The sequence below is a fragment of the Schistocerca cancellata genome, chromosome 6 (assembly GCF_023864275.1).
Source record: "Schistocerca cancellata isolate TAMUIC-IGC-003103 chromosome 6, iqSchCanc2.1, whole genome shotgun sequence".
NCBI classification, from domain to species: Eukaryota; Metazoa; Arthropoda; class Insecta; order Orthoptera; family Acrididae; genus Schistocerca; species Schistocerca cancellata.
Genome location: NC_064631.1, coordinates 387,584,521 through 387,599,210, shown reverse-complemented (window position 1 = coordinate 387,599,210; position 14,690 = coordinate 387,584,521). Strand labels below are relative to the sequence as shown.

General features: G+C 44.5%; 1 protein-coding gene across 1 annotated transcript in view; it reads left to right on the top strand.

Moving 5' to 3' along the window:
- The first annotated feature begins 13,246 nt into the window (after window positions 1-13,246).
- LOC126088343 (Down syndrome cell adhesion molecule-like protein Dscam2) overlaps window positions 13,247-14,690 on the top strand; it is an 802,978-nt gene continuing 801,534 nt past the window's right edge. The window contains exon 1 of the mRNA XM_049906478.1: window positions 13,247-13,485. Within this exon, the coding sequence (XP_049762435.1) occupies window positions 13,247-13,485 (239 nt within the window). The remainder of the gene's footprint in view (window positions 13,486-14,690) is intronic.

The following is a 14,690-nucleotide window of genomic DNA, read 5'->3' as shown; positions in this document are numbered from 1 at the left end:
CCTCAGATGTTAAGTCCCATAGTGCTTAGAGCCATTTGAATCATTTGAACTACAATCCTAGTTCAGGGATATGCGCGCGGTCGCAAGGTCCGATCTCGTTTCAACATCAATAAGTTTCCTTTAACTTTATGGTTATCCTACATTCACTTACTGTTCTCGTTTACTTTAATGCTATCTTACATTTACTTATTGTTCGCCAGTGTAATAAAGAAGAAGCCACAGACGATGGTGAAACATATTTCAAACACGAATACGTGAAGAAAAACCAAGAATTTTTTTTTCAAGGTGGAAATTTAGAACCATATTTCAAGAGCACCGTTGAATACTACTTTCCACCTCCACTCCAATGTATTGAGGGATTCTGAATCGCAACCGAAACATTAGAAACATTTAAGAAACCGAGTTATTAATCCTGCATGGTTTATGAACACCTGAAAACCCTGAAGAATATTTTAGCAGAACAGTCGAAACTTCTTGGTAGAAAAAATTGAACTGCCTAACATCCTAGAAGATTTTTCTTTAGTTGATTTATTTCGGCAGCACAGTGCTTGGGCACATGGGCAGAGGAATGTACAACCCTTCGAAGAGGAATAAGAAGAAGAACGCGTATCGCTGTCTCTTTGACCTACACGTTCACCCGACGCGATCGAATATTATTGTTGGGCATGTTGTTCGACACATCTGCATAGCCGTCCACAACTCCACCCGTACTTAAAATATGCAGTTTCTGCCACAAGGTATATCTGGCATCAATATTATTTCGCCAATTCTCTGTTGCACAACGAACTATGCTGAGAAGAAACGACTTTCAGAAGCATCAGTAGGAGTCATAATTTCCATTGTTTTAATTGTAGCGGTCGTTTCGCAAGACGTACACTAGGTCAAGCAATGTTGCCTGAGCACCCGTTACAGTAAACCTCTCCTCTACATACAGCTCTTCTCCAGTAGCGTCTGTCATTGAATATGTTTCATTAGCATTTCTGTAACGCTCTCGTGCTTATTAAACGAACTCGTGACGAAATACGTCGTTCATCCTTGAATCCTCTCTGTGTCCTCCATCAATCCTATCTGAGACGGGTTCCAGGCTGAAGTGCAACATTGTCTTGCTCATAGAAGCGTGTTTTAGCCACTCATCGAGGCACCAAAATTCTTCCACAACCATATGGTACATGTTTCTCGAAGTCATTATGTTGTAGTATCATTTACTCAGCCGATTACGGCTTAGATTCACGAGTCTGTTAATTGTTTATGCCGAGGACAATACAGTCCTTTAACTAATTATGAATTTGGGCGACATGCTTCGTTGCCAGTTTTAGAATCGATTTTCTAAACCACATCTTTCCTCAAGATTTCCTAAATGTATCCCAACGTGGAACTGTTGTCAGGACGTGTAGTTTACCGTGGTTGTCCCGCTACTCCAAGAAATTTCAGAATTGTTATTATGGAAAACAAAGAATGAAGATCCGGGATTGGTGCAAGTTTGTGACGCAGTCCTTCACCCTCACTGATATACGTATCGAAGAAACAACGAAAGAAAGGTCCAGGAGTGGAATTAAAATTCAGATTGAAAGAATATCAAACTTCCTGGAAGATTAAAACTGTGTGCCGGACCGAGACTCTAACTCGGGACCACTGGTAGAGCACTTACCCGCGAAAGACAAAGGTCCCGAGTTCGAGTCTCGGTCCGGCACACAGTTTTAATCTGCCAGGAAGTTTCATATCAGCGCACACTCCGCTGCAGAGTGAAAATCTCATACTGACAGAATATCAATTATAAGATTCGGTGATCACATTTCTATTCTCAGTGAATGTGAGGGAGAATTACTGGAGTATTGAATGGAGTGAACAGCCTAATGAGCACAAATTATGGTTGACAGTAAACGAACGAAAGACGACAACAACGAGGAGAAGCAGAAATGAAATTAACGGTAAACTTAACACGAAAACTGGCGTCCATGAAACGGGTAAAGTAATTCCGCTAGCTTGGAAGTAAAATAAAAGCTGTCGATGCAAGGAGGACATAAGAGACTATCACAGGCAATCAAGGCATTCCTGGTCACAGGAAGTCTGCAAGTATCAAATGTCTGCCTTAATGTGAGGAAGGTATCTCTGATAATATGCACAGCAGCGCGAGGTAGTGAATCACGGCCTGTGGGGAAACTGGAATAGAAGAGAATCGAAGCGTTTGAGATGTGGCGCTAGAGAAGGATGTCGAAAAATGGGTGCTAAAATGAAGTTATGTTGCGCTGCATGATGCCAGTCAAAGACTGAACATCACAAAAAAGAACGCTCTCCCCATCCACACACACACACACACACACACACACACACACACACACACACACACACACACACACGGGCACGCAATGGTTGGGGTTCGAACTTTGTTAAATACAACAGCACCAACCACAAAGACCCCAAGGATCTGTTGACGACATGATGCATGTAAATCACTTTTATCTTGAACAGTACATTCCTTAAGGTTTTCTCGAAATTACTTCGACATGCAATGACGTGTTGGGTTGCTTCTGCCAGGAAAACGTGAGTCGAGTCACAAATTTTTTTCCTATATTTCATAAGTTCGTAGTTCAATCTCTAAGAGAAAATACGGAATTTTATCAAATACTTTCCTAAAATCAGGGAACATGTCATACTGGCCATCGTAAATCAATAAGTATACACTACCGACCATTAAAATTGCTACACCTCGAAGATGACGTCCTACATACGCGAAATCTAACCGACAGGAAGAAGATGCTGCTATATGCAAATGATTAGCTTTTCAGACCATTCACACAAGGTTGGCTCCGGTGGCGACACCTACAACGTGCAGACATCAGGAAAGTTTCCAACCGATTTCTCATACACAAACAGCAGTTGACCGGCGTTGCCTGGTGAAACGTTGTTGTGATGCCTCCTGTAAGGAGGAGAAATACGTACCATCCCGTTTCCTACTCTGATAAAGGTCGGATTGTAGCCTATCGCGATTGCGGTTTATCGTATCGCGACATTGCTGCTCGCGTTGGTCGAGATCCAATGACTGTTAGCAGAATATGGAATCGGTGAGTTCAAGAGGGTAATACGGAACGCCCTTCTGGATCCCAATGGCCTCGTATCACTAGCAGTCGAGATGACAGGCATCTTATCCGCATGGCTGTAACGGATCGTACAGCCACGTCTCGATCCCTGAGTCAACAGATGGGGACGTTTGCAAGACAACAACCATCTGCACGAACGGTTCGACAACGTTTGCAGCAGCATGGACTATCAGCTCGGAGACCATGGCTGCGGTTACCCTTGACGCTGCACCACACACAGGAGCTCCTGCGATGGTGTACTCAACGACGAACCTGGGTGCACTAATGGCAAAACGTCATTTTTTCGGATGAATCCCGGTTCTGTTTAAAGCATCAAGATGGTCGCATCCGTGTTTGGCTTAAATGCAGGTTGAAAGCGTGTATTCGTCATCGCCATACTGGCGTATCACCCGGCGTGATGTTATGGGGTGCCATTGGTTACACGTCTCGGTCACCTCTTTAAACAGTGGACGTTACATTTCAGATGTGTTACGACCCGTGGCTCTACCCTTCATTCGATCCCTTCGAAACCCTACATTTCAGCAGGATAATGCAAAACCGCATGTTGCAGGTCCTGTACAGGCCTTTCTGGATAGAGAAAATGTTCGACTGCTGCCCTGACAGCACATTCTCCAAATCTCTCACCAACTGTAAACGTCTGGTCAATGGTGGCCGAGCAACTGGCTCATCACAATACGCCAGTCACTACTCTTGATGAACTGTGGTATCGTGTTGAAGCTGCATGGGCAGCTGTACCTGTGCACGCCATCCAAGCTCTGTTTGACTCAATGCCCAGGCGTATCAAGGGCGTTATTACGGCCAGACGTGGTTGTTCTGGGTATTGATTTCTCAGGTTCTATGCACCCAAATTGCTTGAAAATGTAATCACATGTCAGTTCTAGTATAATATATTTGTCCAATGAATACCCGTTTATCAGCTGTATTTCTTCTTGGTGTAGTAATTTAAAGGCCAGTAGTGTAACTACTTCTGCTTAAATTGAAGCATTAAGTTCTTTTGGAAAAACATTTCGTCTATGAAGTGCGTGATTGATTCTTTTGTAAAAACTTTTTTGTGTATTTATAGACACAATCACATTTTATGACACAGTCATAACCGGAGTTTGACAACGCATGAACCTGTGCTCTGTGTATGCCGCATTTAGTATCTGAAGATGGTCACTGTATGGCCGGAACCGGTTATGACTGTAGCATTAAGTTCATAACTAATAATTAATATGAATTTTTTATAATGTTCAGTAGCATTTCTTGCAAAATAAGAAAATAGTTTTGCGTAATTTCGTACAAACCAATAGTCATCTAAATTAACCATATAGTATATGAAATATTCTTCCCTCCTTTTCTGGTGGCCCTTATCCTGCCAATACCAGATCGTGCCTGATATGGCACGTCTCCCATTTTGTGCAGAACCAGTCATACCCATATATCGGCCGTTATTACGATGAGATCATTTTAAAGTTACTATCAGCTCATCTCATGGAGATGGCTCTGAGAACTATGGGACTTAACTTCTGAGGTCATCAGTCCCGTACAACTTAGAATTACTTAAGCCTAAATAACCTAAGGACATCACACACAACCATGCCCGAGGCAGGATTCGAACCTGCGACCGTAGCAGTCGCGCAGTTCCAGACTGTAGCGCCTAGAACCGCTCGGCCACCCCGTCCGGCCTCATTGAGATATCGATGTATCTCGTCTGCCTGCATCTACTAAAATCGCATGGTCAAATGTAACATCGTTTTTCAAAGAATGTTCGCACATCGCATATCTGAGGCGAAACATAGGAATTAGCTAGGCATTTACCTCAGTGGACGTGGAAATCTCCTAATCATCACATCCGGGGTGACCAGCACACCAAACCCAGTCGTTATTGCTCCAGGCGGATTCGATATGGGGTAAATGTGCAGAGGAGGATATTAGAGTTTAACGTCCCGTCGACAATGGGGTGATTATAGACGGAGCACAAGCTAGGAATAGGAAAGTGTGGAGAAGGAAAGCGGCAGTGCCCTTTCGAAGGAATCATCCCGGCATTTGTCATAAGCGATTTAGGGTTCAAAAAATGGCTCTGAGCACTATGGGACTTAACTTCTAAGGTCATCAGTCCACCTGGAACTTAGAACTACTTAAACCTAACTAACCTAAGGGCATCACACACATCTATGCCCGAGGCAGGATTCGAACCTGCGACCGTAGCGGTCACGCGGTTCCAGACTGTAGCGCCTAGAACCGCTCGGCCACCCCTGCCGGCGCGATTTAGGGAAATCAAGGAAAACCTATATCAGGATGGCCGGACGCGGGTTTGAACCGTCGTCCTGCAGAATGCGAGTCCAGTGCGCCCATCACCGCTAGGTGGCAGGCGTGGCTACCGCGTACCAGAAGCGGGCGCCTTAACGCTCTCGGCTTGATGTGAAATATTAGTGAAACAAAACAGGAATTTGGGAAAACTTTGGCGTAATATGTTGTGGTGACCCTGTTGTTCGTCGGGCCCGCTCAGGCCGAAACGGCCAGCGGCGCCGGAGCGTCAGTCGCTGCAGTATGGCGGCCGCCCAGCGCCGCTTCGGGGAGCGGGCGGGGAGGCGCCTTGTTTATTAGCCGGCAGTTCTTTCCGAGGCACTCTGTATTACGGCCGCCGCCCACTGTATACGAGACAACTGCGGCGTCGCGAGAGGCCCACATAATGAACTAGGTCCCCGCATTAGCTTGCAAACGACGGGGGATTTAGGAGCAGCAGCATCCCGTCCGCGTAATATGACTGGGAGCACGGCGTCACGGCCAGAGCCGCCACGAGGCGTCTGGCCGGACTCATAAAGCCGCATTTTCAATTAGACGATTCACGGGCTGGCCACCTCACATCACAACTCGCATATCGTTGCTGCACAAACACGTAAATACACTGCCCTCCGTAAGAAGTGAAACACCAAGGCCGAGAGACATGAAAACAATCAAATTTATTCCAACGATTAGGGACGTGACTTGTACATGTAATGCGGCAGTTGAAATTCAATGCGGGCTTGAGCCACCACACGCTGCAATCAGAGCCGCTAGACGTCGTGGCATGGAATCAAAGAGCTCCTGAATATGCTACTGGTGAATACTCTGGCACGCGGTTTATAGGCGTATGCACATAGCATCAAATTTGGTTGGAGGAGGACTTGTACGAACAAGTTGCCGATCGGCCATATCCCAGGCATCTTCGATGAGCGACATGTCAGACGAACGGGAAGGCCAGGGAAGCAGTGGTACCCATCGTTCTTCGAAGAAGGTTGCACGTTTATCGCCACGTGTGGCCGGGCGTTGTCCTGCTGATATATGGCCTGCGGAACGGCCTACAGGAGGGGCGGTGCCTCGGGCTGTAAAACTTGTAGCGGTAACTGTTCAGATTGCCCTCAAGATGCAGAAAGCGATATTGCGTATTACAGGCAATGGCGCCCCAAACCATCACAGTTGGTGTTTGTTCACTAGACTGTGTTCACCATGGATGCGTCCGTCGACCGCGTATACAGCCATCGTTGCAGGACAAGTTGATGCAAGACTTGTCCGAAAACACTACGTTTTGCCACTCAGCACGCCAATGTTGGCATTCACGTGCCTGTTGCAATCTGCGGCGTTGCTGGGTTCTGGTCAATGAAATCCAACGCAATGGAACGCTTGCCAAGAGACCAGGCTGCAGAAGATGGCATCGAACAGTCGATGCAGATATGTTCAAATCCTTTATAATGCTCCAACGTCGCTCGAAAATTGCGGACGAAGGCGTTTTGTCGGTTAGGGTCAAGCGGACAACATGGCGCTCATCTCGTGCTGTGGTCACACTTTGTCGTCCAGTAACCCGTCGGTGCCGTATACGGCCCTCTTCTTTCCACTGATGCCACATACGCCCCACATTTGAAGTAGCGTGTCCTCTATGAGCCCCAGTGTCCCGGAACGATAGGCCCTCCTCCTGGAGACCAGTCATTCTGCCCCATTCAAGCGCGCTTACACTCCGATATTCCACCCCGTGATGTCGGCGAGAAATAGTGGCACTTGGTTACACTTTTCCACTTCGTAAGACGACTCTGCACAGGGGGAGTGTTGCGTAACGTTGACCTGTCCGGGACACAAAAGACGCCGCTGTTAGTCTTACGTGCACACCGTCTTTCTGTCATTTAAATCACTTATTGTGTTTCGGCTGTTCTACTCTTCTTCTTATCGTGGCGTACTGCAGACCATTGCTTCTGAGGGTTTTACTTCTACAAACAGTAGTGAAGAATGTTTACTCATGTTCAGCCATGTCACGGAAGAAAACTGTATTGAATAGATATCTTTCTTCTGTTTTACTTGCGCAGTAGTTCAGTGCTACACACTCCTCCTGCTATTCCTACTCCTTCTTCAACATCATTCGTTTCAGAAGCAAAGTTCGCTGGTGTGTTCAGTCTCTGCGATTTCCTATACTTCCAACATCAGATAGGGTTTCTGGGATTTTCCTAGAGAAGTATATCGGTTCACCGTGTTATTATTTTTGCTTAAATAGTCTATTTATTGCCTCGCCTATGGAGATCGCTAATACACGGCTGTGTGATGACGCCCGACTTCGAGATACCCCGCTTCGAATCCTCATAGTTGAAATTTTTTCTTTCCAGTATTTGGTCGGTAAAGGGAGGAGAGGCTGCGATGTAATGTTCATGACCGCTAGTCACTGAGACAACGTCTTGGATTAAATTCCAAACCTCATGAACTGACTGTACGTTCAACTTGGCGTCTCTCTTCATTGGCTCTGTTTCAGAGGTGTAGGCTATATGTCGATACTAAGTGTCACCCCCCCCCCCCCTCTTCCCTTCATCCACAACAACACGAACCCAACACTGCACTGTACAAGCACTCATCACAGTCATCCACACGGTGCAGATACAAACCTGACACTTCGTAATAGTATGAGAGAATTAGCGGCAGTACCTTCCACCGTGTGTTTAAATCTCTTTACTCAAATGCGACCGGTTTCGATGAGATACAGCATAGTCATCGGGCTTCTCTAATGGAAAAATCTAGAACTGTAGCCACACTGCCGTAACAGGGGATAAAATCGAAGTCTCCATCCAAATATAGAAGGATATACACTATGTGACCAAAAGTATGCGGATACCTGACTGAAAAGGACTTACAGGTTCGTGGCTCCCTCCATCGGTAATGCTGGAATTCAATATGGTGTTGGCCCACCCTTAGCCTTGATGACAACTTTCACTCTCGCAAGCATACGTTCAATCAGGTGCTCCAAGGTTTCCTGGGGAATGGCAGCCCATTCTTCACGGAGTGCTACAATGAGAAGGGTTATTGATGTTGGTCGGTGAGGCCTGACCCCGAAGTCGGCGTTCCAAAATATACCAGAGGTGTTCTATAGGGTTCAGGTCAGGACTCTGCGCAGGCCAGTCCATTACAGGGATGTTATTCTCGTGTAACCACTCCACCACAGGCCGTGCATTATGAACAGGTGCTCGATTGCGTTGGAAAATGCAATCGCCATCGCCGAATTGCTCTTCAACAGTGGGAAGCAAGAAGGTGCTTAAAACAACAATGTAGGACTGTTCTTTGATACTGCCACGCAAAATGACAAGTGGCACAAGCTCCCTCTATGAAAAACACGACCACGCCGTAACACCACCGCCTCCGAATTTTACAGTTGGCACAACACACGCTGGCAGACGACGTTCACCGAGCATTCGCCATACCTACAACCCGCCATGGGATCGCCACGTTGTGTACCGTGATTCGTCACTCCACATAACATTTTTCCGCCCTTCATCGTCCAATGTTTACGCTCCTAACACCAAGCGAGGCGTCGTTTAGCATTTACTGACGTGATGGTGTGGCTTATGAGCAGCCGCTCGACCACGAAATCCTAGTTTTCTCACCTCCCGCCCAATTGTCGTAGTACTTGCAGTGGATCCTAATGCAATTTTGAATTCCTGTGTGATGGTCTAGGTACATGTCTGCCTACAACACATTACCACTCGCTTCAACTGTCGGCGGTCTGTCTCAGTCAACAAATGAGGTCGGTCTGCACGCTTTTGTCCTGTACGTGTCACTTCGCGTTCCCATTTCACTATCACATCGGAAACAGTGGACATAGGGATGTTTAGGAGCGCAGAAATCTCGCTTACAGACGTATGACGTAAGTGGCACCCAATCAGCTGATCACGTTGGAAGTCCGTGAGTTTCTCGGAGCACCCCATTCCCCTCTCTCACGATGTCTAATGACTACTGAGGTCGCTGATATGGAGTACCTGACAGTAGGTGGCAGCACAATGCACCTTATATGGAAACCGTATGTTTTTTGGCGGTGTCCGTATACTTTTGATCGCATAGTGTACGAAGCTTAGCAACAGGTCCGAGGAAGGCACCACCCCACTAGGACCTTGCCATGAGCGACATTGCAGAATTCCTGCATCTGATGCCCTACGCTCGTTCCCTTAGTATGGGACTATTCTGAGTTCATTTACACCGTTTCTAATATGACAAACGGTAGTTCCCAGCGTTATCTTACTTAGAAGCTTTTATAACCCTTAAGACGATATTAAGCTACTATCACAGCTCAGATTTCAATTTATTGCAACCTCTCCACCAGCATTATCAGCTACATGGTACTTTACACGATCGTGTCCACACATACTGGAATCGATTTTGTTCATATGAAAGATCTCTGAGACCGCTTCAGGCCATCGCTTATAAATTCGAAAACACGTGTTGCATGACGATCAGTATCTGACAGTGTTACCTGTTGGACTGAAAACACGCTGTATCGGCTTTTAATCCTCACAAACATACCTCTGTTTATATAAGCTATTAAGACGGTGTCGTTAAGGTATGCTTTATTTCGATTCACATACCATTCTATCGTATCTTCAAGAACACCTTGCCAAATGAACAGTGTCTTTCTTATTATACAGCCTAATCCTATCAATCGTGCTATATCCTCATACAATATATCTTTTCTCATTCATCTTCACTTACATGTAGAAAAAGTTGTTTATCTCAGATCTCTAATAAAATGTTTCTCTTACATATGTTACGTTTAGTGATATACAAACAAAATCACATCCACATCTCCCAATCTGAGAACGCGGAATACACGTGCGCGACTTGAACGTGACTGGATGAAAGTATTACACTTAGTTTTGATTGATTACAGTGGATAATTTGATAGTGTTAATACTACTAAATAAATCCATTTTCTCTTTTATCACGATAAGTTCCTTAATGGTACAAAATTCATTCCACGCCTTAACCACGGTCAAAACTGCGTGAAACGGATGTCTTGTACGATACAACTGTGGCAAACTAATGCAGTTTGTATATGAATCATAATCTGCTACTTGTTTTCTTAACGTGATACTCACACTTCCATTTGTCATCGACCATTTCATTCGTAGTAACAATCAGCTTGACACTTCAAGCATCCGAGCTGGTAACAAAAATAATAAACAGAAGAATGGAAGAGAAAATTGAGGAGCTGTTAGGGACGATCAGTTTTGATTTAGGGATGACAAAGACACCAGAGAGGCAGTTCTCTCGCTGCGGTTGATAATGAAAGCAAGACTAAAGAGAAATCAAGACAGTTTCATTGGAGTTGTCGACCTGGAAAAAGCGATCGGCTATATAAAATGGTTCAAGGTGTTCGAAATTCTGATTATAACAGGGGTAAGCTATAGGGAAAGTTGAATAATATACAATGTGTACAAGAAAAAAGAGGGAACAATAAGAGTGAAAGACTAAGAACGAAGTTTTCGGATTAAAATAGGTGTAATAAAAAGGATGTATTCTTTCGCCCTCTATCTCTCGATCTTCACATCGAAGAAGTAATGATGCAAATAAAAGGTAGTTTTATGAGTGTGGTTAAAATTCAGGGTGAAAGGATATCAGTGATAAGATTCGCAGGTGACGTTATAACCTCAGTAAAAGTGAAGAAGAATTACAGAGATTGTTAAATAGAATGAACATTGTAATGAGTGCAGAATATGGAGTGAGAGGAAATCAAGACGAAAATAATGAGAAGCAACAGAAACAAGAACAGTGAGAAATTTAGAATAGGGGATCACGAAGTAGACTCAGTCGAGGAATTGTGCTACTTCTTTTTCAGTCTTCTGACTGTTTTGGCATGGCCCGCCATGAATGCCTCTCCTGTGCCAACCTTTTCATCACAGAGTAGCACCTGCAACCCACGTCCTCAATTATATGCTGGATATATTCCAATCTATAGCTTCGCCTACAGTTTTTACCCTCTACAGCACCCTCTAGTACCCTGGAAGTCATTCCCTGATGTCTTAACAGATACCCTATCATCCTGTCCCTTCTTCCTGTCGCCGGCCACGGTGGTCTCGCGGTTCTAGGCGCGCAGTCCGGAACCGCGCGACTGCTACGGTCGCAGGTTCGAATCCTGCCTCGGGCATGGATGTGTGTGATGTCCTTAGGTTAGTTAGGTTGAAGTAGTTCTAAGTTCTAGGGGACTGATGACCACAGCTGTTAAGTCCCATAGTGCTCAGAGCCATTTTTTTCTTCCTGTCAGTGTTTTCCATACACTCCTTTCCTCGCCCATTCTGCGGAGATCTTCCTCATTCCTTATCTTGTCATTCCACCTTATTTTCAACATCCATTGTATCACAACATTTCACACGCTCAGATTCTCCTCTGTTCCGGTTTCTCCATTGTCCATGTTTCACTGCCATACAATGCTATGCTCCAAACGTACATTTTCGGACATTTATTCCTATCTTGATGAAATGAAATGATTTGATGGCATTGTTGGCCGGGAGGCCACATCCGGGGAAATTCGGCCATCGAGTGCAAGTGTTACTTCACGCGACTTCCGTGTCGGTGATGAGGATGAAATCATGATGAGGACAACACAACACCCAGTCCACGAGCGGAGAAAATCTCCAACTTGGCCGGGAATTCAACCCGTGCCCGCTGCATGGGAGGCAAGCACGTTGCCACTCAGCTAAGCAGGCGGACTCCAATCTTTGATACTAGTCGACTTCTCTGGACTGCCCTTTTCGTCATCTGCTTTTTATGTCTTCTTGCTCCGTATGTCGTACCTTATTTTCCTGCCTTGGTATCCCCTAAAAGCCGCAATAATGAGCGATGATCAACGCCTTGAGAATGCAGAAGAGAATAGAATCCACCACATTAATGACAATCTCCGGGAGAGGACAGAGTACGTATGTTACAATTGCTAGTCAGAGGTTAAAGGCTCGAATAAGAGAGGTAGTCGAGGCTGGCCACATCAGAACAGTCAAAAGGCTGATGACTCAAAACATAAAAAATAAAAAATAAAATATTTCTCAACATAGTCACTGCAACGAACACATTTTTCCTCAAAGAGAGACTTGTTTGCTGATACCAGCACTGTAGAGGGTCCGACTTTGTTGATGAAGCCACAACCTCACTTCTACTTCACTATCAAAGTGAACTCCTCAAACATTTTCTTTAAATCTTGGAAACAAATGGAAATGAGACGGATCCAGCTGCGGACATTATGGAGGACGATCGATGAGAACGAAGTCAATGGGTCGGGTTGTTCGAGATGTCGCAGCACTCATGTGTGGTCTGGCATTGTCATACTGAAGGAAAGGGTGCTCGCTGTGTGGACGAAGCTAGATTACAGCACTGTTTCTCACACATCGACATAGTTACGTTACACGCAGCCATGTTACACACAACGATTCCGATCCCTCCAGTGGCAGGGACGAATAACATGCATGTCATGTAACATATTGAGCGATATTGAGAATAGAATAAAAAGTCGGGCGCATTACTTTCCAGCAAGCTCTCGTTTATCGTGCTAAATTCATAAATTTTACACATAGCCTACTGTTTTAGAACTTGTGTACAAATTGTGATTTATTTACGATAATGATACATTTAATACGGTTAATTTATGTAGTATTTATCAATCACGCTTTTTATTAAATCTAGTTCTAATGCTATAAAACCTGCTAAATCTTCGAGTGATAAGGGGAGGGGGAATGGGAAGGGGAAGGGTATACAGCTTTTGCAGTGGCCCAGAATCACCTCGGTACGGCGCTGCTCACTATAGGGATCGGTTTCGAGTCCGATCAAGAACAAAGTTTCATACCCCTTCGCCTGACGTGAGTTGGATGGCTCCTAGCGTGTTGCTTTACACGATGGTGAATGGTGTCGCCTCTCAGAGCTGGTTGCTGAGCGCCGCCCCTGTCCGGCCTGTTGCAGGGTCGCTGTCGTCGCACCTGCAGGGCCCGGTGTTCCTGCAGGAGCCGCCGCCTCGACTCGACTTCTCCAACAGCACGGGCGCCATGCTGAGCTGCTCTGCGCATGGCAGCCCGCCCCCGCACATTCGCTGGCTTGACTCTTCCGACAAGGAGCTCACCCACATACCACGTCTCAGGTAGGTGTTCACTACAAAACTTCCATAAGAAGCTTAGCAACCTCCTTCTTGTAGCAGGTGGTCCAGTGTGTAACACCTCACTTCACTATATGCAAGAAAAATCAACGTAGGGACTTTTGTCTTTCTCTTCACGATCCTGCTGCACTCAGCACAGATTGCGTCGAAAGGAGACGATCAGATAAAATTTACTTCCTGTTGATTATATGGGGATTTTTTGTTACTGATGTTCGTTTTGCAGTGTTGTCTTCTCTACCAAGTTTTTCTTGATGGCTAGAAATATATTGTTTTTCTTCGCAAATAAAACAGTAATAGTAGTAATTTACAATCATGATTTATCCTGAATTATTGCTATTCAACTGAAACTACTGCAATCTACCAACCGACTCTACTTCCATGTGATTTTTGACACCCCTGCCACCAAAATTGCGTATGGTACTGACTGTGGACGAATGAGACAATTACAATTTTCAATATTTTACATGCGTTTTTCATAATGTCAGTATCAGACTATAACAATTTTTGTGTTTTATTAAAATATTAATATTAAATCTGAAACGTATATATCTTAATTTCTGTAAGCATGTCTTTGGCACTTGCTCTTCTTTACGATTACGCTTCTCTCTGAAAATAATTCGTTAAGCCTATTACATCATAAAGCCCAATATTTCAGCGCTTCCAAAGTAAATAACAAATATGGCACAATTTTTCTTCAATAAAATGACGTAATATTCATTCACTTACGCTTCATAATTATTTTATTGATTCATAAAAGTATAAAATGTCACTTGACATTAATTTTGCGTACAACATCAATAGACAATCAAAAATCCTGTTCATTACAGCTTTAAGTACCGTCTCATAATATGTAGCAACAATCTTTTTTGAAAGGGGTGTCATGTACATGGTTTATTAAAAATGATTAAGATAAAGAATTCGATAGTCATTATGTGATTCAGAGGTCAGGTAGAACAATTACATCAACAGTTTGTCAGTCAGTTACTAGGATTCACATTGACGCCTTACATAGTTAAATGAGCCTTGTTTCAATACGCTATTTACGTTGTGGTTCAAACATGAAATGCTACAAAATAAGATTTTTTCCTTTGAAGCAGAAAATCGTTGATGTGTAAGGTTTCACTGATTCATGCGAAGGACAAGACGCTGCATGTAATAACAAAGTAATGGGAACAGATTTACAAGCCACT